The sequence below is a fragment of the Lissotriton helveticus genome, chromosome 9 (assembly GCF_964261635.1).
Source record: "Lissotriton helveticus chromosome 9, aLisHel1.1, whole genome shotgun sequence".
NCBI classification, from domain to species: domain Eukaryota; kingdom Metazoa; phylum Chordata; class Amphibia; order Caudata; family Salamandridae; genus Lissotriton; species Lissotriton helveticus.
In genome coordinates, this window is record NC_136070.1 from 1125857666 (window position 1) to 1125884517 (window position 26852).

At 46.5% G+C, this 26852-nt stretch overlaps 1 protein-coding gene across 1 annotated transcript in view; it reads left to right on the forward strand.

The window, feature by feature from the left end:
• The window catches only part of LOC144783321 (uncharacterized), a 234512-nt gene that overhangs the window by 71382 nt on the left and 136278 nt on the right, over positions 1 to 26852 (forward strand). Inside the window, exon 2 of the mRNA XM_078662356.1 lies at positions 4938 to 5068. Coding sequence (XP_078518482.1) covers positions 4938 to 5068 — 131 coding nt within the window. The remainder of the gene's footprint in view (positions 1 to 4937; positions 5069 to 26852) is intronic.

Sequence of the window (26852 nt, forward strand, 5' to 3'; positions counted from 1 at the left end):
CTGGGGGAGCGGCGCCAACGGTTTTTGAGTGGATTGGCGGGCTTACCAGTTGTACTCTCCCCAGGCTACAGGGACTGAGTTTTTCCACACTGGTGCCGTGACGGTACTGCCTCCCATCCTCAGCGGCATCAATAAGCACTCCTCCAGGCCTGTGGAACATCGGAGGCGGCAAGTGGCAAAGCCAGCTGATGCGGCCGGGCTCGCATCCAATGTCTGGCGTCTAAAGGGGGTATTGCGAGCAGGGAACCCAGCTACCATGAGACAGATGATGACACAGCCCCCTCCGGGCCTTGAAGGCCCAGTCAGAGGGGACCGGAGACTCGAGGTTGAGAGACGTCGCCATGACACCCAGATCCCCAAGAAACGTGGAAGAGGCTCTCGGCTCCACCGACGATCCGGGCGAGGGAAGACAAAAGGGACAAGGTGAGGTAGATATCAAAGTGGGCTAAGCGCCTGCGGCAGCTGGGTGCAAATGAGTCGCTGGCTTGGTCATGAATCCACCAATGGGCAATGAGGAGCGGCTGTGTGATGCAAAAAATAAACAAATAAATAAGAAAGGATATACGAGACATAACGGTCTCAGTGTTTGGAGCAGGTCGCTTCGTCTACCTGGGCCATTCATGGTTCCTCAGGGCGTTTGGCTGGCAAGTGTAGGAGTGGCAGAATAGTTGTCGCTAGGTTGCATGCCATTTAACAGAGGTATAGGGTGGCCAGCACTAGCCGCCAATTTGTAAACAAAGAAATGAGGTCCGAGTCTCGGCTTGCCTGCTGGCGAAAAATCTCTTGGAAAGAGGGGACAGTGTTTCACGACTAGAGCGATCGCTTGCAAAATGGTGGGCCCGGTTTCGAGCCAAGGGCAATGCCACTCGACATCCGGTTGCTGAACAAATCCCTAGATCCCCCCATACCTAGCAGAAATGAATGTGTCTTGGTGTAGCATGAAAAGTTTTAGGTAAAGGACTTAAAAGAAAAGTGCAGGGGAGAGACGGTCTTTGGCGTGCCTGAAACGTAGCGCATGCTGCGGGGCCGCCATGAAATTTCAAGGCGCTACAATTTCACACGTATAGTCCTCCGTCCCCTGCCCCCCATGCAGCTAAGTTCAACCTGTAGAGCATAAGCATTGTGTACGTTAAATATGGGGGCTTTGTGCGGGAAGACCTTGGAAGAAAAATGCACTTCACAGAGGGCGTCAATTATTAAATCACTAAACTCTCGAAATCCAGAGGTCTGTCTAGACACTGTAACCTCCCTGCAGGCTGTGGGCTGGAGATGGAGATCAGTGTTCGACCCCCAGTGTCGGTTCAATATCTAACAATAACAAAACGGGTTAAGCGTAATAAGGAAGTGACGAGCATATGGAATTGATGTTCTAAGGTGGCGCCCGCTACAGGCGGCAACGCCCACAGGAACGGCCACAGGAATGGCCACATGTTCGCAACCCGGGGGTATCGAATAGACGCAATGGGCCCAAAGTTCCCAGACGATCGGTCGGCGATGGAGCCGAGATTTGTGCTCCAGTCGGCTCTTTCAAAGACTTCAACTTAGCTACCCTATAAAGTAGCACAGGATAGCTGATGCCGGTGATGCAACATGCGCCCTCTTCGGATGCTTTTGGGAGCGGGGCAACCAGGCTTGATCCACCATGTTTGGCTTGGCACCCAGTGATTAGGGGCAAATCACGTAATCAACCACAGGACTAACACTAAGGAAGGGGCCCCCTTTGTATAATGCTGTCGTGCGCGTGTCCCGGTGAGGGAGATTTGATAGGCAGAAGGGAGCCATCAAAGACTTTTATCATGTCCAGAGTGCAACAGGATAGGGTTAAAGGAAACGATTGGGGCTGCACTGGGGTCCAGCTGGGAGCAGGCCGTCACTTTGAGGGAAAGATTGCATTGTGCCTATAGCCACCGAATACAGTAATTTAATAACGTCACAGGCAATGGCCATACCACCCCTAAAGGGCCTGATCTCGTAAACTAAGCAGGGTCGGGCCTGGTTAGGACTTGAATGGGAGACCACCTCGGAATACCAGGTGCTGTGAGCACAAGCATTGTGCTCACGGGCTCTTAGCAGAGTCAATAGTTCTTCCCAAATCACCCGATTAGTGATAGCAAATGCCAATTATTTGATAAGACGAAATGTGAAACAAAACTGCAACAAAAGGGAAATAATTTAGTTTCAAAAACATCCTGCAGCTCTGCAGTCCGGAAAGAAGCTGCCGGGTTATCGGCATGAATGGGAAGAAAGAGAAGGTAGTATAGACAACAGTGTCCTCTAGCACTTACTGCCGTCATACTTATCTTTGTGGCTAAGACAAGCGACGAAACTGCAGTCAGTATGTTTTATGGTCATTTAAAATAGATCTCGGGTGGGGCTGAAGTGTGCCCGGTTTTTATGAAAAACAAAAGGTCAGCCGGGGCTTGATGAGTGCCAGAGTCCAGAGAGGGACAGAAACCCACACTCCCACCAGAGGAAATGCAGGAGTAGCACAGATAGTATAAAGCCAAGATTCTGGGCAGGAATTCTCAGTACCAGAGAGTGGGGGGTAACAATAAACATCTGTTATCCAGCGCAAATATATCCTGGGGGAACATGAGCTGTACAAATATGACTGTCAGGTTCCCACCACCCCGGTAGTGCCAACTCGTGATTCTATCCTTCCAAGTAAGGCGCGTAAGGAAAAATGTCCAATGCAAAAGTACCACAATGAAATGTGCAATGAATATTGTATATTGTATATTTGAGCAACTACAATTTCAGAAGCGTAAAAAAATATATATTTATATATTCGTACAATATTACATGGGAATGGGCGCCTTAAAAGTTAAGCAAACGTTTTGCCAATTCAACGTTTACTAAATGAAAATGATTGACTGTATCCCAATAGAGCAGGTCATAGTCAGTTTTTTCTGGTACTGTCCTGGCCCCCAGGCACAGGGGTAAGAGTGCGAGCTGGGGCGTCCACACCATTAGATGGAATTGCGCCCACTACACTTGCTCAGATGTGCAGGAGGTAACAGAAAGTGAGATCTTCGCGAGGTCTTGTTGAATGCAAAAAATGTATACAGCAATAGAAAAAATCAGTACCATGGCGTTGGGTAGCAATAAACAGCTGCGATTCAGTGTTGGGATCCCCCTAGGCGCATTTCATCCTCCCACAGTAAGAAATAATGACAGTTCAGTGGACAGGATGTAAAGAAAAGGCCCAATGTGAACAGTTCGGACCAGTAATGAGACAGAAGTCAGCACCCCCACCTTATTAGGACAGTAATATAACAGGCTGTCCAAAAAGAACAGTACTGAGTATGCGGGTAACAATAAGTATGTTATTCATTGCCAAGGTTCCCTGGTGTGCATGTACTTACTAGGGGAGCCTGCCAGGGGCATTGGGGAAGTAGATGAGGTTATCTGGTAAGGTATGTGGTATCACACCTCCATTATCGGTATCTGACTGTCTCCCAATTTTGATTTCATATATGACCCATGGCGAGAGGCAACAGTGCCGTAAGACTCCGAACAGGACACAAGCATGCCACAATAGAATGACGAGGACGGAGCAGTGCGCTCCATGGTGCATGGAGGAAGATTGCCGTCAGACCTTACCAGACGCCAGCCTCCCAGAGACACAGCTAAGAGCAGGCCCACAGAAGGAGCACTGGAGGCGCAGGGTAGGAGGAGCCACAGGGAGAGGGAAGCCTCCCTGGTGGCGTTGCGGAAACAAAAGGTGTATTGACTTGGTTATGGAAACACACTGACAGGACGGTGTGTAGAAGGAGGGCCCTCACTCTGGGATGCCTCACGGCTGGGTGAGTACGTCTGACATAAAATCGGGGGAGCACACGGAGACGGCACTCGCAGCCCAGCCCCCGCCAGACAGCAGGGCGCAGGAGATAATAGCAAGGTAGCGAGTTGTGGCCTGGCTCCAGGAAAAGGCTACCCCCCACACGCAAAGGGGCATGGAAAACAACAAAGAACAATCTACAAGCTTTCAGGACAACCAGTGATTTATGGCCAGCCAATGATTTATGGCTGATGATTTATGATGCCCATGCAGAATGATTTATGACAACTGAATGATGACAGATTTGTGACAGAATGATTTATGACATCCCGATGATTTATGTCCATGATTTATGACAATGATCTATGATGCTCCAGCAGAGCGATTTATGACAACAAATCAATGACAGAATGATTTATGATACCGATGGTTTATGACCCACGATTTATGATGACCAAATGACACTGACTGATACAAATTGCGATAATGTATGATAATGATTCATGACCCCGGCCCGAGAAGGTGTCCAGGGGAGTTGTACAAATATGACGTATGTAAATGAGTAATAAAACTGTGGCAAACAACCACCACAAAAAACAATGACTGTTGGCTGTGCGTAGTAATACAGATACACAGGTATGGGATGGTTCCTGGAATGGGCACAGTGAGGCTATTATTTTTATAGGAATATAGGAATGTAAGAAAGCTGTAGGCAACTGCAAAGTAATACAACATAGCAGCACATTAGATCCTTTTTGGGTTTCACGTACAATTCTTTGCCATGTTATAACTCGGATGTCTTTAAGTCAAACCTATAAACATGATTTGAATACGTGACCATCTTTTTCTTTTTTGTAATATCCATTCGGAACTTTAAGTTATTCTTGACACAGTGAATATTGTTTTCATTTGAAGTGTTGATTGATTAGTGATTTTGTGATATTTTAGATATTATTTTGCCTCTAGTTTTGGCCAGTTGGCATGTTCGAAATTGAAAAGGCTTCCCTGTAAAATATTGGTATGTAATACTTTGCAATTTGAAATCCAGGTTTTTTTAATGGCTATGTAAATGAACATTCAAATCTATCAGAAAATATTATATCATCCCATAGCCAATAATAATGCTTTGACATAATTGTGATTTTTTTAATTTTAGGATGATGCGATAATACATCTGGATTTGGACGGCGATGGAGAAGTGGACTTTCTTGAGTTCATTGAATTCATCACTGAAATTACAACAGAACTACAGAAAATGTACATCCGTAGCGTACTGAGAGATAACAAGTATGTGGATTTTTAAAAACATATTTTAATGATGGTTATTTCTCTGAAAGCCAACTCCCTGTCAAACACAGATGCCTAGAGTGAAAAAGAACTTGGACATTTATCATGATTTTATTCAAAATGGTTTGGTGTGGTAATGTAAAGATTATATGCATATGTTATTTCTCATGGATTCTATGACAAACGTTGTTTACTACCAGAATCAACAAAAGATTGTGAGATGCCTGAAAGGCTCAAGGTACAGAGCTACGGTTAACCCCTGGAATTTTTAGGTTAGAAAAAGATCAAGGCAGCAAGCCAAATAACTTCGCAAACTAGTTTATTGTAAGAAAAGCATTCAAGATTAAGGGACCTAAATATAGACCATTGGTGGGTGGTTCACCTCGGGTATTGGCATGAAGGAAGTTCTGCTTCTGCCATCCTGCAGCAGACTACTCACCTAATTTAAAGATTTCAGCAGCACTGGTGGGGCATTTCTGATGAAAGTGCTTCTGCATGTATGGTGGTAGCACGTTCATCAGTAGTGTAATGCTGCATTTCCTCAGGGTGCACCATAGTTTGGCATCAGTGAAAACTACTCCATTGCTCTGACAAAGTATACATCAGTCCCAGAGTGCTTTATCATAGCATTACAGCGATTAAGTGAGTAGAGTGGCTTGTCCAGGCCCCCTTTCAGTGACCAGATTTTTCATAACTGTTTTAGTATAACTGGTTGTGGTATCATGGAACCCAGAAACACTAAAACACCTAATTGGGGCTCTACTAAAGCCCTAAGCACAGGCCCGGACTGGCCGTTGCGGGCACCGGGCAATCCCCCGGTCGGCCGCAAGGGTGGGGGCCGGTTTTGGGCCCTGGGGGCCGTTTTTGTTACAGAGCCGTTTTTGTAGCATAGCTGCAAAATCGGCCCTGTAACAAAATCGGCCGAAAAGCGGCCCTGGCAAAGCGCTTGGCCCCCCGAGGCGGGGCCGGCCGAGCACTTTGCCAGGGCCGTTTTTGGTTCCCAGTCCGGCCCAGCCTAAGCACGTGTAAGGGTGTTCCCACAACTGGAGGTTTAAATTGAGATATATGAAAAAGTGATTACTGATTGACTGACTGACGGTATTTGTAGAGCGCACTACTGCCGAAGCGTCTTGGTGCTGTGTTAGAGTGAACTAGGACATAAGCACAGCCCATTAGTGTTGAAGAAAAAGCCAGGTCTTGATTTCTTTCCTAAATACCAATCTATTAGGTAGACTTCTAAGATGTAGTGGAAGTGTATTCCAGAGTTTGGACGCTAAAAAGGAGAACCCCTTTCCCCCACAGCGTGCTCTTTTTATCTTTGGAATTTGTACAAGGCCAAGGAAAGACCACCTTAAAGTCCGGGTGGGGACATAATGTGAAAAGAGAGCTTGCACATCCTCAGCCCCGTCTCCAAACAGAGCTTTGTGCACTTCATGTGTCAGTGAATGCAACTGTTGCGATCAGATGGAAAGGGGATTATAATACAGGATGGAGTACCATGTGTATTTGAACTGTTACAATTATGATAAACATCAAATATTACATCTTGATTACTTCTTAACATAGCATCTCTTCGGCCTTTTGTGGGTGATAACAGGATCTTAGGACGTCATGGAAACGAGACCTCACAGTCCTGTACACTAATCGCTGAACATATCATTCAAACGTTTGGGGAGAAATAAAGGGACTTATTTACAAGCCCCGGTCGCCACATTTGCGTCACTTTTCCCATGTTAAAAGTGACGCAAAAGTGGGGTAAGGGGCTTGTGAATCTGCCCTAAAGTTTCGTATGGAAAAACTACGTTTGAAGACCAAGAAGGGGCTAGGGGGTGCATTTTCCTTGTGTGAGGACTGAAATTATGCAAGGAAAAGTGTGATGGAGGAAGTCGTGTTCTCCTGTCATGCAAAACTCAGTAGCAGGTGTGCGTGTCTCATCGTAGGTTTATTCTTACAATGCATTCCTCTGTTTCCAGGTGAGGTACTGAATGGTATTAATCTGTGAAGAGAAGACCTTTTTCTGTGCACTCAGGCACCAGATCTTATCAGTCAGTGAAGACATAACCCTATTTATAGGACAGGCACATAATAGTAGAGGAAAGAAGTCACATAATTTTTCTGAATACATAGGTGGGGCCGAATATTTCAGGGTGGTTGAGTGTGTGTTCTCTCTTTTCAAAAAAGTAAGGAGTACAACACAGAGGAGCTATGCTACAATAAACCAAAGGTTAAAGGATATTTATGAAAGATGCTATGGGAGTCGTAAGGTAGTTGGTTCTTAAAACGTAATGCCCTAAAGATGTGTTTGGTAGGTGAAAGCAGAGCAACTTATTTGGCTGTGACAATGCAGAATTTGGTATTTTCTTTGGAGGTGTAAAAACACTGCCAGGGCAAGTCATTAATTAAAAACGGTTTAATTAAGCAGGGGTTAGGTCTATGTATCTAAACCTTTTTAATTAGGTGTATATTACATTTTTTAAATGTGTGTATACATTTTTAATGAGGGATTGAATAGGTACATATTTCTATACCTCTTTATGTTTTATATATTTGTCATTAAAGCCAGTTTAATTAAGCAAGTTAGGTATATAGTTTTTTAGAAAATGGTGGTGAAGCAGAGTGTGTAAATCTGCAATACAGAAACAAAAAGACAATTACACTACAATGGATTATAACAGAAAGTCAACACTTAAGAAATGATTATTTGACATCAATTAATTCAAAGGGCTAGCATCGAACATTATTTTTCCTCCCATCTTTGTGTAAAGAAATAACGTTAAATGTACATCAATATGAATCACAACAGGCTACATTTCTGCCAAAGAGATGAACTGCAATGGGCCATCATCAGGACATGCATTCGTCAATATGACACCATTATCGCCAATAACAACACGAAAATGGAATGATCTGAATCTATTCCCATACACAATTGATCAAGATACAGCATTAAACTAAGAGCATGGAGAAGCACCCTGACAACTACTATGGTCCTAAAAGTTGGCAGTTTAACACCTTACATTAAAAAAACACCTTTTGCCGTAAGAAGCAATGCATTATTTCTTTTAAATGCAAATGAATACGAACAATAAGTGAGCTTTTCAACAGCTCTGAGTTATAAAGGTCTGCACCTTTTGGGTATGTCTACAGTTATTCGTAGAAGAATGCTACTCACCAGAACTGTCAAGAATAATTATCTCTGAGATAAACTCTCTGTTGCATTCTGAGAATCTCAAACAAATACCATTATTTTCTGACCATTAAGGGGTTATGGTCAAGTTGTGAAAACGATTATGTGCTATTAAATGTGTGAATAGCTGACCTATTGCTATTTTCGTAAGTTCAAGGCAGCCTGGGGCTGAACCAACAGAGCATCAATTTGGAAATCACGATATATTTTGTTAAGAGCCCTACAGCATTATTCATTATTATAAATCCCTAATATTGCTTATGGAATAGCAACAGGATGCAGACTGAAACTGCTCAGTTTCAGTGATGAACAATGACAAGCTCAGGAGACTTTTGAACTGTCTTTTTGCACTAGTTACGCTGACTGCAAATGTGCATTGAGAGCAACAACGAAATCTCGAATGCTGTTAGTTTAGAACTGCAGCTGTCTCCAGTATGTCTGTCAAATGTTTATTGTAAGACAATAATTACTCAATTTCAATAATCTAGGAAGAAACTATTTATAATATTTCTCATAGAGCACTTGCTATAACAGACATCTATAGGAATGCCACCAAAAGTTTCCTTCCATAAATATAAAAGAAATACTGCAAAAAATCATACACCACAGAATAAATGCATCAGACAAGTAATATATGTATATGAATACCACTTGAGAGTATTTTCAAGTTAAATCTAGCCAGAAAAATGGGATGTATGACGTTTCAACGCATGCTTTTACAACGCATGCCATTACGACGCAGGTTTTACAACGCAAGTCGTTACAATGACTTGCGTTGGGGGGCGCTGGATAGTGAATAGTTTAATTTACTATTCCAACTTTAGTCCCCGTGGATAGTAGGGAAGGTGTTGGATAGTAATTAAACTATTCCCTATCCTAGAGCGCCCCCCCAGCACAATGCGTTGTAATAACTTGCGTAGTAAAAGTTGCGTCGTGATGGTAGTGCGTTGTAAAAGTTACGTTGTAAAGGATGTTCCCCAGAAAAATGCTCCAGTTAGACCACGGAGTAGTAGTCATTTTATTCATTCAAGAAATGACAACATTATTTAAGTGGTAGGCCTATCTCTTTTCTTTGAGAAAGGGATTTGTCCAGATTGTTGCTTGTAATATTACAATGAACTCTCTCTAAAATTAACCAGTGCCTTTTTCTCTGGCAATGTTCCAAATGTTGAGCCTTTTTCACCATCTATATTATTCTTAAATGGTACTGCATGTCATAGGAGTCTCCTGCCTCATTTTCTTCTTGGAGCAACAACAAAGGGGTGTGGTCTTTTCTTGGTGGCTGCTAAATATGAGGACATTGTCATTTATAACAAATTAGTAGGAATCTAAAAATGATGACTGTGCTCATATTACCTCCAACAACCCATAGGGTGCACAGTGGATTCTGTTAATTGCATGGATGCAGCATTGACATGACCAGACACTCTCTTAGTTATTATTGCTATTTTGCACATATTGTATCAATCATGTTTGTCATTAACAAATACCTGCTATGATTCTGGATCTGTTATAGTGAAGGGTAGTAGAGTCTGTGATCACATCTATCTAGTCTGCATTATGCTACTGATGTGCAAATTCGTTTAGCTCTAAGCTGTTGATTACTCTTCAAATACTGCACTTGTTCAGCTCTGCATTGATGAAGAATGCTGGGCATAGAAAGCACCCAACAGCTTTGTTATGTGATTGTCACCAGAGTCATATCTTCCACTGTCTTCACAAGCTTGTGCTTTGGCTTTCCTTAGTGATAAGAGCTGCCATGGGCCCAGCACACAAGGATCTGGCATAGCATCCATGTTTATATTGATTGCAGCACGTGTAAGTGGATCTATTGACATCCCTAGGAAAGTGTGCACGTGTGATTGTGGCCATGTGAGGGCAGGCTGTACGCAGGGTACGAGAGGCACCACTACACCTTTTACTCCTGTAAACAATCTGTGTACTAACATTAAGGGGCAGATTTACAAGCCCCTTGCGCCTCATTCACGCCGCCGTTGCGTCACTTTTGTGACGCAGCGGCGGTGCAAATGCTGCTCCATGGTGCGGCGGTACTTACAACGTGACGCATCTGAGAGATGTGTCATGTTGTAATGCCCTGCGCCACATGTAGGCGTTCCTGTGCAGGGGGGGGCGTTCAGGCGCAGGAACGCCTCCTAAAAGTGGCTGAGTGAAATCTACAAGATTTCACTCAGTCACTTTTAGGCCCATGCTACGTCAAAACCCTGCGCCTGCCTGAAGCAGGCGTAAGGATTGACGCAGCATTAACTAGATAGGGCCCCCGGAGCATTGCTGGAGCTGCGCCGCGCTTGCGATGCAACTCCAGCAATGCGTCACTTTTACGGCACAGATGCGTCACGCATCTGTGCCGTTTTTGCACCATGGTGCACCGCATTGTAAGTGCGGCGCATCCATGATGGCGGAGCTGTGGCGTACAATAACTGGCGCATCCCTGCTGATTTGCAGGGATGCGCCAGTTATTGTCAATATGCCCCTAATTCTGTAAAGCATTTGGCACTTTCCTCTGGTTGTTGACTCCTACAGGTCGGTGCTATTGCAGTTGCACATCTGCTGCTTCACCGAGAAATTGTGGTGAGGCTGGCAGGGGATTTCTATTGTCAGCCAGTATTAGTTATTGCATGTTGATGGCAATGTTATGATACCTGAGGCAGACCAACTGCAAGTTGCTTCCCTTCTCTGGGTTCACTTGACTCTTGCATATTAATTGATTTAGGCACAAGAAGCAACGTTTGAGTAACTACATGGCTCTTTTGGTATTGCATTGATGGGACATCTTATTTGGATGCGTATTCGGTTTTATTTCCTCTTTTCTCTATAGGCTAGACTGTTTTACAGGATCAACAAGTATGATTTAATTGGATAGATGCTGTCATCTGTTGGAAGGCAGAAGTATGACTTCATAGAGTAGTGTGTATATTGGAATATGCTCATGCAGTATGATACAATTCCTGTATCCGTTTTTAGGAACCTTGCCTTTGGCATGAGATGCGTTTTATCAGTCACACGTTTTAAAGTGATAATGGAGTGACATGTTGGTTCAAGATGTGTATTTCCTGTGTGTCATTGTGACATTTCCCTGAATAACGTTTGCAAATGCTGTCATCTTCATTCGAAGTGCCACATTAAATGTAGCAAGCCCAGGCAAAGCCAATAGGTCTCGTTTTTTAAAGGCAATTACCAAGCTTTTCGTTTTGTCTTTTTTTTTTTTTTTTTTTATATTTTTATTGAAGGGTTTTTCCCCTCCCCCCCCCCCCCCCCCCCCCCCCTAAGATGTGGACAGGGCACAATAACATTCATTATAGTACAGCGCAGAATCATATATACATTAGGGAATTATACAAAATTATAAACAAGTGTGGTATCAGATCATACATGTTTTTTCCAAAACAAATCATATATACAATATATATATTTTTCGTTTTGTCAATGTATGGTTGCATAGGCATTAGCAAAGGCAAAATTCCAAAATTCGTCACAGACATGTGCATGCTGTGAGGTTCATCTTGAAATGTTCATTTGTTTTATTTGAGACAAAAACATTCCAAGATGGCCACTGATACATTGTGAAACATGCACTCACATGACCCCGCACAGACATCCATCTTGAAATTTCTTTTCTGTTGGAAGAAAATGCGTTGTAGGATGGTTGCCCATGCATTCTGACACTAATAGCCCTCTTTGCATTTTTTAAAACTTTACTTTAATATTTCAAGATAGCCCACAGAAATATTAGAGCACTAAATTAAAAAAAACAAAAAAACAAGCATGCTGGCAATGCCATGCTAAGCAAATGAAGTGAGTAGAGGAAATAGTTTAATAAAACATTGAAAAAAAGAAAGCAAAAAACATGAAGGGCAGGGAAGGGTAGCAATGGATGTGCAGGTAAGCGTGCATCCTAATAACAGTGTGATGCTGCCTGGCCCTTGCACTATAAATTATCCAAAACATTAAAAAGATGAAGTGTGGCAGCCGGGGGTAGAGAGGCATGAAAGCGCAACAAAGAGTGCTAAAATACAAATGAAAATATAGGGGCAGATTATGAGTTTGGAGCAGTTGCATTGGTTCTCCGCCAGCACAGCTTCACCAACCTGATGCAATGAATGCCCGCCGTGTTGAGAGTTGAATTTGGGTACGACAGACTGTCCTTCGCCTTTCCCATGGCAGTGCCTGAATAACAGGCACTGCAATGGGAATGGAAAAAAGTTCCAGGACGGCATGGACACTGATGTCCATGCCGTGTTGGAACTTTGGGGGTATACAGACATTGGGGCACATGTTATGCCCCCCTGAATGTATCCCCATGGCGGGGGGCCAAAGGGGCCCTCCAGGGCCCCCTTTGTTCCTCTACTGCCAGCCTTTTCTTGGCGGGGCTACTGCCATGAAATGACTGGCAGTGGCGGAACTTGTAATGTGCTCAGCGGGAGTGTGCCAGGCCCGCTGAGCATCTTACATTGTGGCGCAGCTGTGCCACTGCCAGGGAATTACTGTGTCCTGGCGCAGACGGTGGTCCACCACCGCAACGACTTTCAAAGTCATGATGCAGAGGACGGTGGACCGCCACCGCGAGTCTGGAGGTCGGAAGACTGCCAAACTTGAAATCAGGCCCATAGTTCTCTGATGTCAGCAATGGAAGGATACAGCTCATCCAGTCATAGCAATGGTATAGAGCTTCTATGCTTTAAGGGTGGGACAGGAAAATGAATAGGGAGGAGAGGCAAGGATTCAGGATCTAACAGAGGTAGATAGCAAATTTATCAAATTACAATCAAAAGGCTGACCCAGAGACCAATCCAAGTATTATTGTATTGTAGATCATAGGGTGTATATTTATGAACTTGTTACACAGTGCAGCGCAGCAAGTCACCTTGCTGCGAAAGGTCAGAAATGCATCGTATTTAAGCCAATAAGGCACATCCCTGACTTTTCCCCTGTGCTGACGCCCTTTTGCCAGCCTAGCACCAATGAAGGCACCCTTGCACCATGGTACAAGGTTGCCTGCATTTGCATGCAGGATTGTTTTTGTGCAGCTAGGGGCATCTTCCTGCACAAAAACAATCCTTAGACGCACAGTCCTCTTTCTATGTGTGCTGACGAGTGCAGCATACATAGAAAGAGGAAGTAACAAGGAGAAGTAAAGATATTTCTCCCTATTACACCTCTCCTGGGAAGGCAAATCTTTTTCGTGCCTCCCTTGCGCAGAGTAAGGCAACTTCCTCGGGACCATGCAAAGTGGCCTTGTGTTGCTTCATAAATCTCACTTAGGGTTTGTGTTGCACATGTACCACAATGCGTGATGCACACACAATGCAAACGCGTTCATAAATAGGCCCCTATGTCTCTGTCAATAGGCATCTGAAGTGGAAATGGTGGTTACATCCTGTTTTACATTTTGCACCAACAAATACTTCCAGGTATTACCTGAAGAAAGACAAAACAGTTCAATAAAGGGGAATTCCATGCACAGGAATGGGTGGAGCAACCGTTTGCATACTTTATTCTCAATTGCACGGATAAAGACTTAGAATTGAGCACCAAAACAAACCTGACACCATGTACATAATATTGTCCCTTAGCGTTTTTTCACCTGATTTTCGAGTAACTCAAAAATCAGGCTGGGGGTCTTCCCCATCAGCAACAATGTTTGCCTATTCTGGTATTAGCAGCCTCCCTGAAGCTGTGTATCACTTATCACTTACCTCTTGTGCCTGATGATTCCAAGTTGGCCATTTTCTTCTTATTAAATTAGCCTACCTGATTACCCAGGCAGGAGTGGACATAATTAGAAAGGGCAAAGCATGCAGGCACTTAATTTGAACGTTTTTTTAACCCCCTTAATAACTGTCATCTAGCCTTTATGCTGCGTTTACTTATTCCATCGCTGCATTGGTGTTTGAGAGAATACTTGTCTTCTGCTCTCCTGCATCTGTTCGATTTATTTTAACAAATAAAATGTATAACCAGCCACGATGGGAGTACCTGCAGGGCGGTGACGTGGGGAGGGGCAGGGGAAGGTAATGTATGGATTACGGAGTTTTACAGGTAAGTAAACATTTAAATAAATAAAACGAATTTCGTTGCACGCACTGCATCGCATTTGGGGATGCTGTGTATAACACTATGTTGCTAACTTATGAAAATTTTACCGGTGTACACAAATATTTATGGTTGTGTAACAACACTTTTAAAGACTCTATATACAGGACTGAGGGAGCATTAAGGCAAATAAATATATTAACACCTTTACTGCTGTGCAGATTTTACACTGTGTGCTGAAAATTGCAAAAACCCATTGTTCATGACGAGCTCAGCTCGTCATAAGGACACGACCAGTGTACTGCATGACGAGCTGAGCTCATCATGAGCAGCGAAGGTATTAAGGGGGGAGGATGTGGCCTAACAGCTAGAGCTGATGACTTCAAAGTTGGGGAACCGGGTTTGAGTCTCAACAGGGAAGCTCAACATCCTGTGATTCTGGGCAAATCACTTAATCTCCCAGTGCCTAACAAAAGGAATGTGTCCATCTGGAATGCAACTGGTGCTCATGTAAAGTGCTCTGATACCTTCGGGCTGAGTTTGCGCTATATAAAACTCCCCACCCCCCCAAAAAAAAAACATTGAAGGCATTTTACATCATCATATTATTTCAACATGACCCTAGTCATGGAAACAAACTGAACAAACTGGATACTTACTACAGTTCTGTCCAATTGGATATGGAGAAAGTGTCCTTTGAACCAGAAGCTGTCAAATCCGTGAAAGATATACAGTGATACATCAATTTGTGGTAGTTGTTTGTAATGTAAAAAAACAATAGTGAAAATCAAAGAAGACTGGTTTTATTTTTTCCTTTCAAGTAGCTTACCTGAGAAGGTATCAAACAGTTTTTTATTCCACTTTTCACTGGGGTAGTAGAAGGCTAAGGTCCCTAACCACACATTTTTTGCCCCACTAAGGGAGGGTGGAGGGATTGTCTCCTATTTGGCACTGTTGTAGGAGATCTGTCCTCCTTCTACCTCTGCTACCCCTGTACTACTACCTTAGTCGATATCTAATGGCAGAGTTGCTAGCGTTAATCACTACAAGTTGGGAGTGATTGTTTAAAAAATTAGAATTCAAGGGTGTCATTAGTATATCCTTCCAAAATCAATATCTCTCAAACAGATACACGGATACATGGAAAAGTAATACTGGGTACTCTTACAATAAGAGAGGGTGGATGTATTTAACTACACCAGGTGATTCCTAAAAAGGACTTAGTTCTTACCCACCAAGTGCGCCAGTGCTCACTATATTTCCAAAATGCAACAGTTGCAGAATCTCCCTGGAGCTCTTAAAGGGGAGTGGGTAAAAAGATGTATGGTGCCATATTGGTGAAGTGAAAGGGACATAAAAAAGCATGATGTTTGGTGTGTGTTGCAAATCCTTTATTAATTAACGCTCCGTCAGATGAGTACACATAATGTACAAAGGGGCTTGTACAAGGCAAACCCCTGGAATAGAGTCAGCATGTTTTTGTCTCCTCGCTTATAGCCCTATCCAGGTCTGGGAAGTTCTTTAGGACTGGCCCCACTTTCTTTCTATCCTAACCCAACCGAGTGTGGGTTGCTTGTTTAATTGTGTGTCAGGGAAGAAAAGGGGAAAGAGAACATATATAGAAATAACTACACCTCAATTGAGATGGTGCAACATCTGACTCTGTGGTTTATTAAGACAGTAACATTCACAACATTTGGTATATCCTGATTCATAAAGTGAAGAGATCAAAGGTAATTTCTATATTTCTGTTAGCTGTTAAACACTTTAATATGTAACCTGCCGCTGTACACGGCGCTCACAGGTATGGTATGATTACATACTTTTATAGTTCAACCACGCCACTTCAGAGCATAATGTTGGACCCTTATGTGTAGTGGAGCCATCTCTTAGTCTCAAAGAAAGGGCACAATGTATCATTAGGCAATACACTTAGCCTATTTTGGACTGGTGAACGGGATTACTAAAAGAAATGCTAAATAAACTCACAGAAATTTATGTTACTGAATTATTGAATGTATACCCAGTGGTCAAAAGGTAGAAGTTAAATTTAAAACAGAAAAATGGTACCCTGGAATAGACAATATGAAGTGCACATCTAACTTCATCCAATAAATGAATGCATCGTGTTACACCTGGCATCCTTGGTGTGGTTCTCTCACAACTTTTGCCTTCAGTCCTCCAGTGTTGCTGACTTTGTTTTTGCTGGCTTTACAACTTTACCACTGCTAACCAGTGCTAAAGTGCTAAAGTGCTTGTGCTTGCTGGTAAAACATGGTAGAATTGGCTTGCATCCAACTGGTCTATTTAATTTACTTGGAAGTCCCTAGTAAGTGGCATTTCACAAGCCCAGTACCTGTAAATTAAATGCTACTAGTGGGTGGTAATTAAAGGGCTACTAGAGTGCCATCCACTCAAGTAGCCCTTTAAACATATTTGAGACCTGCCATTGCATCCTGTGTTTACAGTTTCAAACTCCCATTTTGACCAGGCAAAATAAGTCTTGTGGGGGGGCGCTAGAGGGCGCACGAGCTGAATGGCCGCACCTCTGTGAGGCTCCAGCAGCCTGGCATTACTATCCATCTTTGATCCTGTTGTTCCTGCTCCCACCCGCCTGAAAATCCCCACGGAGGGGCGGCAAGCGCCACTGCACACTCGGTGCAAGTTTGGTGGCTCTACCTCCTTTGGTTCCGAAGTTAGCATCGGCTGAGTCAGCGGCCGAGGTGCGTCCTGCCACGGCGGAGCCCGGCAACGGCTCTGGAGACTACGCAAACCCGAGGCTCCCCACGAGGCAAGCAGGCCGGCGGAGCTGAGGTGGGCAGCGCTACTCGTCCTGGTAGCAGGAAGCGGACGTTGACCGACACCGGGAAACTACCGGTGAGAGACATTGTACATGAACTGATTGCAGCGCCTGGGGTGGATGTTGAGCGCTGATGACACTGCTTCGCCCCTGCGGCCTCAAGTCTAGTGTTACGTCCAGCGCGTTCTCATAGCGCCGTATTAGACTGCTTCTGTCTGAATACAGTGTGCCCCGTGCCCTAGATTGCCGGATTTTCACTTTCATGGGCAAAGGCCAAGAAACCTGTTACTGCCATAACTCCGGACCTCATCTGTGACTGCGGGCGCTTCCCCGGCCCAGTGCTCCTGGGGTGGGCCTCGGGGCACTACATCTTGTCCCGTGCTGGGGCGCCTGAGGCGGCGCAGTAGACTCAAGCGCCTGGAGCCTGGTTAAAGACACTTGCCCAAGTCCACGCTTCACTTCACCGTGGGTCTCCACAGCAGACGCCTACCTCACTTTCCCTTCCACCTCGGGGCGCGTGCGGAGGAACGACCCTACTGAATAGTGCCACATTGACGGTGGGTGGCCTTCTTCACCTCCACGCTGCACCAGCCGAGGTGGTAATAGCGCTAGGATGCGACGATTCTCTCTCCTTGCCGCCATGGGGAAGCCAGATAACCGGCAGCCCAAGTTGCAATTCGAACCTGCAACGCAGAAGAAGGTGACACGGCACACGGGCGACAGTGTGCAACCCCGAAGCCCGGCCGCGGAGGTCTCCACGTCGGCCCCCACGGCCCTGGACATCACCACGATACTGCAGGAGATGCGCCAGGGCTTTGCCACTGTGGTTGACAAGGTGGATAGACTATCCGCTAGAATGGACGGCATAGTCCAGAAAATGGATGTCCATGAAGAGCGCATTACAGAGGTGGAGCGCCGAATATCCGAGAATGACGACACCACGGCGGTGCATACCTCGCGACTTTCCAGAATGGACAATGTGTTGAGGGTGATTGCCGCCAAAAATGAGGAGTTGGAAGCGAGAAGTCGACGGAACAACATCCGCGTCACGGGCATTCCAGAATCGACCAACACGGGGAAGATGGAGCTATACATTGAAAGGTTACTTACAGCAGCAGTGGGGGCGGAAGCTCTCTCCAGCCAGTTTATTGTGGAACGCGCTCATCGCTCGCTTGGACCCCATCCCAAGCCTGGCGCCCCGCCACGACCCATCATTGCACGCCTGCTCAACTATCGAGACCGCGATGCGGCACTACGAGCGGCCCGGGCGAACCAAAACCTCACATACGATGGCGTGTCCTTTTCTATATACCCTGATTTTACCCCGGTGGTTCAAGAGCAGCGGCGGAAGTTCCTTGCTGTTAAGAAGAAGCTTCGAGACTTGAACATTGATTATGCCCTCTTCTACCCGGCCAAATTACGAGTAACCCACCAAGGCACGCAACATTTCTTTCTCAACCCCCAGCAAGTCGAAGACTATATTAAAACTTTGCCTAAACGGGGTAGGCGACCTGCGGATGCTGAAGGCCTGCATGACTCTGGTCCTGAATAGAAGACCACTGGCTCTGTGTTATTTTTAACTTCGCAGTCTACTGGATTGTCATCGCTGTCTCACTGTGTGGCGGAGGCTGTCACTGTGTGCAGTGGTTGCGGCTGGCTCCTGGGGTGCTGTGGACGGGTGACGGACTGCAGGTGGTAATGTATGCCAGGCCCCCACCCCCCTTACTCCCTCTCCCCTCCGGAAAGAGACGCGAAGGGTGGACTTGCACGGAGTGGGAGGACTGGGGGTGGTCGAACGTGCACCTCTGATGACCCCTACTGGGTGTACCCCAAGGATCTTGACTCTATCTCTTTTGTTGTTCAATTGTTTTGGTTGGTATGTGGGTGGGGGGTGGGTCCGGGATGCTGGCGAGTTGGGGAAGCTTCAGTGGGAGGGGGGTGGCGGACGGGGGACTTTGCATGATAGGAATGCAGCTGGCAGGATGTGGCTCACCCTAATGGAGCCGGGTAGATTAAGTATACATGGTTGGTTGTTAGATGCTACTGTTCAACATTGTTCAACATTTATATGGCCCCACTGGAGAGTGTGGTACTTCCACTGGGTATCAAGATCATCAGCTATGCTGATGATACCCAGTTGGTAGTAGGGCTCCCCCAGTCGGCGAATCAACCCGACCGGCTTCACACATGCTTGGCCAAGATCTTCACCTGGATGTGCAACTCAGCACTTAAACTCAACGGTTCAAAAACCGAACTGATGATGTTGGGGAACTCCCCTCCCTCCTTGTCCCCAAGTAGCTGGCCTAGCTGTCTGGGAGCGCCACCCACCCCTAAACAGGAGATTAAGAGCTTGGGGGTGTGGCTGGAGCAGGACCTCTCTCTTAAGTCGCACGCTAAAAAGACCGCAGGCGTGTGTTTCGGCCTGCTCCGGTCAGCCCGGAAGATCCTACCCCTCCTTCCGATGGCCACCAGGAGGTTATTAATTCAGGGGCTCATCATTTCACGGCTGGATTACAGCAATGCGCTGTTTCTGGGGGTGCCAGAATCAACTTTAAACAAATTGCAGCAAGTACAAAATGCTGCTGCCAGGCTCTTGACGGACCTTCCCAGGCGGCAATCAGCCCGTCCCGCGCTGAAGGCGCTTCACTGGCTCCCTGTCAGAGAGAGGGTGAAGTTTAAGGCACACTGTATGGCCCACAAAATCTTGCAGGGGAAAGGGCCACCTATCCTACGGGGTATGGTTCAATCTTATAAGGCCCCCCGCGCCCTTCGCTCAGATCACCAACATCTCTTGCAAGTCGCGAGAGTAAGAAAGGCCAGGACTGGCGGTAGAAGATTTTCCGTTAATGTGGCTGCTTTGTGGAATTCCCTTCCGCTTGACCTGCGCTCCGAAACTGGCACTTTACGATTTCGCAAACTCTTAAAGACCTATCTGTTCCCTGCCTAACGCTTTGTCTCTGTTATGGTGTGTTCTCTGGATGAGCGCTGGGATGCCCAAGGGTAACCACGCGCGATATAAAACTCAATAATAATAATAATAATAATAATAACTGTTCTTTCTGCATGCCTTGTCCTTTTGTTGGGACTCATTGGGGGGAGGTTCATGACATGTGCATTAGGTATCAAGGACTCGCTTCTATGTTTCTGTGGGGGACAGCTTGATTGTGGCCGGGAGGTGGGTGGGCCGGTTCTGCAGTGTGTGCAATGTCCGTGGCTAGGACATGTTACAGATAATGAGGGTGTAGCCCCTAAGCTAGGACTCCTGTTTCCTCTGGGTACTACCGGGCAGGCGAGACTTGAAAGGGGCCTGCTACTTGCTGATGGTAAATACGCCGTGCTGGACACATTATTCTCGACTTTATACGTACAAGAACATACATGGGGGACACACGCCTGAATGTGATCACTTGGAACGTGAGAGGGCTGGGTGATCATCGGAAAAGGAGACAAATATTGGGTTACCTTGATCGCCATGAAGTTCATATTGCTTTCCTACAGGAAACGCACTTCGCGCCTCATAGATCGACCTCCTTTGGACAGAGATGGGCCTCACATGCAGTCTTCTCCTCATACTCCTCATATGCTCGGGGTACGGCTATTCTGATCAAAAGGAATACACCTTTCCATCTAGCTGGCTCCAAGACTGACCCGCAGGGGAGATATTGCTTAAAGTGGGGCAGGTTGGGGCGTATGGCTGTGACGCTTGCCTGCTGTTATGGGCCTAACATGGACGATCCGCAGTACTTTACTGATTTATGGGCAGCGATAGTGGGAACGGGACCACAACACCTCATATGGGGAGGCGATTTCAATACAACCCTGAATCCCGTCTTAGATAGGTCACACCCCGCCCCCCACCATTATACTAGTGGGAGGGAGGTCCTTCGGGTGACTATTGAAGGTAATAATCTCATAGACGCCTGGCGTTCTCACTGCGGGGCGAGGGGGGAAGGTACGCATTTCACAGCGCAAGCTAGATCATGGGCAAGACTTGATTACTTACTCCTGACTTCACACCTCTACACGTCACTGGTTCATGCGACACACCTCCCCAGGACATATTCCGACCACTCCCCCGTACTTATCACATTGAACGGCTCTGAACTGGGCCCCCCGGTCACGGCGTGGCGTATGCAATCCTCGATGCTTCTAGACTCGGAATTCCAGGAAGAGCTCCGGGAGGAATGTTTAGAATTCTTTAAACGAAATAAAGACTCTGTCCGGGACGTTGAGATCATATGGGACGCCTTTAAGGCCACACTCCGAGGTCTCTGCATTTCAAAAGGCTCGGGGGTACTCAAGAGCATACTGAATAGATTGAAGTTTCTGGAATCTGACCTCAGAAACGCAGAGGAGACCCTCAGAGTGAACCCTGGGAACGCTACCCTTGCTGAGATACGGGAGAAACTGTCGGAGTACTCTGACGAAGCTTCTCGGGAGGTGAAATTCAGGAACAAACACTGGGTGGCCAGGCGATATGGGGAGGGTGAGGGACCTGGGAAAGCCTTGGCGGCGACGGTTAAACTCATGCGTTCGCCGACGGTTGTACTGGAATTGGAGACTGCTGAAGGGCTGGTACTCCGAGACACTACACAAATCCTGAATGAATTTGTACGGCACTATAGTACGCTGTACTCCTCCACCAGGACAGGCGAACTGACGCTGGATGACTACCTGGCAGATGTGTCCTTGGGGTGGCTGAGTGATTCACAAAGGGCCTTCCTGAGTGCCCCGTTCGAACTAGATGAGGTCAGGGAGGCTATCATGCATATGAAATCAGGTAAAGCCACCGGGCTGGATGGTATCCCTATTGAATTTTACAAAACGTTCATAGACTTCATGGCGCCAGTACTGCGTGAAGTATATGAAGATGCGCTGGAGGTTGGCCACCTCCCTGCCTCCATGAGAATCGCCCTCATCACGTCTCTACTCAAACCGGGGAAGCCCGCTACTAATTGCGATTCATATAGACCACTTTCCTTGTTGAATTGCGACGTGAAGATACTCGCCAAATTGATTGCGGCGCGCATTAGCCTCCTATTGCCCGATCTGGTACTCCCTGACCAGGCCGGATTTGTCCCTGGTAGGGCGACGTCGCACAACCTCCGCACCTTTTTCTCTGTCTATGACTCAGTTTCCGGAGACTTGCCAATGGCAGCCATTTTTTTAGACGCCACCAAGGCGTTTGACTCGCTCGAATGGGATTATGTGTTCAAGGTACTCGAGCGGATGGGCTTCCCGCTTATTTTTATCTCCTGGATCAGATTGTTATATACGCGCCCAGTGGCCAGAGTACTCATCAATGGGAGATTGTCTCCGGAATTCCCTGTCTCCAGGGGAACTAGGCAGGGCTGCCCCCTTTCCCCGCTCCTGTTTGCCATAGCCACAGAACCCCTCGCAGCTAAACTACGTCAACATCATCGAGATAGTGCATTGCGATGTTTTCAGAGACAGATACTCATTTCCATGTATGCCGATGATATTACACTCTATGTTCGCCACCCAGGTGAGAACTTGCATCCCATACTTAGAGAATTCATACGGTTCGGAGCTCTCTCTGGCGTCCAGATTAACTGGAACAAGTCATGCATTTTCCCACTCACTGCCTCGACACATCAGTATCCACTGGAATTCCCGCTTGCTTGGTGTGAGGGGGATTTTAAATACCTGGGTATACATGTAGAAAAGGATAGGGAGGCACTGATTCGTGCTAACTATGGCACAGTGATGGATAAGATTAGTGACAATATTTCCAGATGGATAACCCTTCCCCTGTCCATGGCTGGGAGGGCTTCGCTAGTCAAGATGGTGATACTCCCTCAGCTTCTGTATCTCTTTCTGAACATACCGTTTCATCCCGGGGCCTATTTTTTTCGGCTGCTGCGCTCGGAGCTACTCAAGCTGGTATGGGGTGGGAAGGCACCTAGACTCAAATGGGAGATCCTTATCAGACCCTACTCGCAAGGTGGTTTTGGGGTTCCGGATTTCGAACTGTATTACCGGGCTGCCCAGGCTCACTATGCCTACTTCTGGATTCGACAACCGAGGTACATGCCCCAACTGGCGGCTGAACATTGGTTGGCCCACCCGACACCCATTGAAGGTGCGCTGTACTCCCCGGTAGAAGGCAGGGATAAGACCCCAAACACTGTAATTAGCACTGTGACTGCGTGGAACCGTATCACTTTGAGGCTCGATCTGCAATTCCTATATGCCCCACTACTGCCCTAGACGTACCACCCACAGCTGCCGCTTTTACAGGAAGCAGGCTTTCAAATGTTGTTGACGAAAATACATGTTCGTACATGGGGGGACTTGTACCGTGATGGCACCTTTTGCACCAAAGACCAGCTTTATGAAGGCATACAACCGACACCGCTAGACATGTTTTACTATATCAGACTCCGGCACGGGTTTCAAGCCATTACACCTAACTTCCCACACGAACCTCCTGTACTTCTCCCCCTACAGAACCTACTGCTACACGATAATCCCAACAAACTGGTGTCCACACTATATAAATCGGTCCGTGCAAACATGACCTACACAGATTTGCCTGCCAGGAAAAAGTGGGAACAGGATTTGGCCATGACCCTTACTGACAGGCAGTGGGAATTCTGCTTACAACACACTGAGCGAATATCTTCTAGAAGTAGATACAGGATCATTCATTATAAATTCCTACACAGGTTGTATCACACACCGGCACGTCTGCATAGATTCCAGCTGAGATCTACTGACAACTGTGTGGTGTGCTCCTGAGGCGGAAAGCCGGGAGCGAGGCTGTGTGCTTGTGGAATTCTTTTTTAACTCTTGTGTCACTACCTAATAACTTGTACTTTTAAACTTGTACTTTTAAACTTACATACCTACAATTGCTGGAACTCCCTGTGGTCCTTAGCAGCCGAGTTAGCGCTGCATTTTGACCGCCCCAGATCCTTGTTTGGCGCCAGCGCCGCGCGCTGAGAACGGAGGCCACGCCCCCTTCGAGGCCACGCCCCCCCCGCTCCTCACACTGTATTTAAAGGCACCGATTGAAGGCGCCAGGTAACTGTGTGGTGTGCTCCTGAGGCGGAAAGCCGGGAGCGAGGCTGTGTGCTTGTGGAATTTTTTTTTAACTCTTGTGTCACTACCTAATAACTTGTACTTTTAAACTTGTACTTTTAAACTTACATACCTACAATTGCTGGAACTCCCTGTGGTCCTTAGCAGCCGAGTTAGCGCTGCATTTTGACCGCCCCAGACCCTTGTTTGGCGCCAGCGCCGCGCGCTGAGAACGGAGGCCACGCCCCCTTCGAGGCCACGCCCCCCCGCTCCTCACCGGAAGCAGCATAAATTATGTGTGTACAACGGACGCGCAGCGGACGAGCGCAGCGGGCGCGACGATTGCTCGCCGAAGGCGCGCCTAAGGCAAGCCCGTCTGCGCCCGTCCGCGCCAAGACCGCGACAGGCGCAGGAGACTCTTTACATTCTTCCTCCTACATCCGCTACCAGGCAAGCGAACTCTAGCAACTACAGGGCTCCAAGCACTGTCCCTGCATACTTGACCCAGCCACACTAACCGGCTCAATAAGCTGCAAGCGCTGCCGCTGGACCTTTACTAACTTAGACTTCACTCTAGCCGCTCTACCACCCCCCAAGACTTCCCAGCCTCCATTCAAAGGAGGCCTTATTAATGCACGATCTATGTGCAAGCACAATCAAGATATCCACGATCTCATCATTAACGACGATCTTGACTGCTTAATGATAACCGAAACTTGGTTAACGGAAGATAGCAACCCCGATATTGCCATTGCCCTACCCCAAGGCTACTCGCTTTTTAGACAAGATAGAGCTAAGGGGAGAGGCGGTGGGGTCGCCATTATACTTAAGAGCATCTTCTCCTGTCATACTTTCAATTTAGAACCATTGAAAAAAACAGAAGGGTTAGGTTTTTCAATTAAATTGAATGAACACACCTCCTTCTCAGGCGGCCTTATCTATCGCCCACCCGGCAATGCTACTGAGTTTCTTGACTCATTATGTGACTCCTTGGGATACTTCTCTCTAAAATACTCGCACTTCACTCTACTCGGCGATTTCAATTTACATCTTGAATCCAAAACCGATGCACAATCCATCAATTTCTCCCAAACTCTGGATATGTTCAACATCCAGCAGCTCGTCACTCTTCCGACGCACTCTCTTGGTCATACCCTTGATGGTGTGTGCTCTAACTTCCCTTCCTTAACCACCCTTCCCCCTCTGCCACAGATCTGGTCCGATCACTCGTTGATCCCATTCCACATTAAAACAGAGAATTTGCCCCCTGGCAATAAATCCAACCCCCACCTTACTAACTCCATTAACTGGAAAAGGGTCCAAGAAAACATTAGTCTCAAACCCCTTATGCCTGCTCAATCCCCCATTTTATCGGGGAACGTCGAAATCGACGCTGACCACTTCCACAACTGGATCTCTCAGGAAATTAAGTCTAGAATCCCCCCCAAGCGTCCCTATTCCTCCCAACAAAAAACCAAAACTAATGCCCCCTGGTTCACTCCTGACCTAGCTACCGCTCATCTACTTTGTAAGAAGGCAGAACGTAAATGGCGTAAGAATTACGATGAGGTCAATCGCCTTTCCTATATTTTAATTAGGAAAACGTATCTCTCAAAAATTAAATCAGCCAAAAAAACCTTTTACGTTAATGCCATTAAAGACGCCAGCCAAAAACAAAAGACGCTGTTTAAAATAGTAAAATCATTCACTCAGCCTAAAGCACTCCTACCGGAAATACCTCCTTCTCAAGACCTCTGTGACCAAATCTCTGACTACTTCGATGATAAAATTGCTTCCATCCTAAACAACTTTCCTATCCCGGATGCCTCCCTTGTTCCCTCCCTCCCGGAATCGAGTGTCGGCATTCTTAGATGCTTCCCTCCGGCCACATTAGCGCAAACCAAAGAAATTATCTTGGCCTGCAAATCCGGTTCCCCTTCGGATCCCTGTCCCCCGAAAATACTTCACCAACTAATTGAGGTATTGAACCCGACGATAAACAAAATAGTCAATTCTTCACTCCTCACAGGACATGTCCCCAGTCGCTGGAAGAGGGGAATTGTTAAACCCCTAATGAAAAAGGCCAACAAGTCCCCGACAGACCTGTCCAACCTCCGCCCAATTTCACTACTCCCTGCTCTGGGAAAAATAACGGAGCAACTAGTCTACAGAGAGTTAAAACGCCACTTGGAAGAAAACAACATTCTACACCCTAAACAATCGGGCTTCCGTCCAAAACACTCGACTGAAACTGCACTAATAGAGCTATCAGACACTATCAGACTGTTACAAGATCAGAGGAAAAATTCTATTCTCATCCTCCTTGACTTAACGGCGGCGTTTGATACCATATCCCACTCCATCCTCATCAGTAGATTGAGGGACATTGGCGTCACCGACACTGTCTTAGCCTGGATTAAGTCTTTCCTTACCGACCGTTCACAAACTGTCGCCCTAGGTCCCTTTCACTCGAAAGAGAAGATGGTCTCATCAGGTGTACCGCAGGGGTCCATCCTGAGTCCCCTTCTTTTTAATATTTATCTCATTCCCCTCTTGTCCCTGATCGATTCCTTCGGCATACCAGTCACCTCGTACGCCGATGACACACAGCTCATCGTGCCACTAGATGACAATTCCACCGACGCCGAGCTCAACCTCAAATTCTGTCTAACTGAAATCTTCCGCTGGATGGATCGCAACCA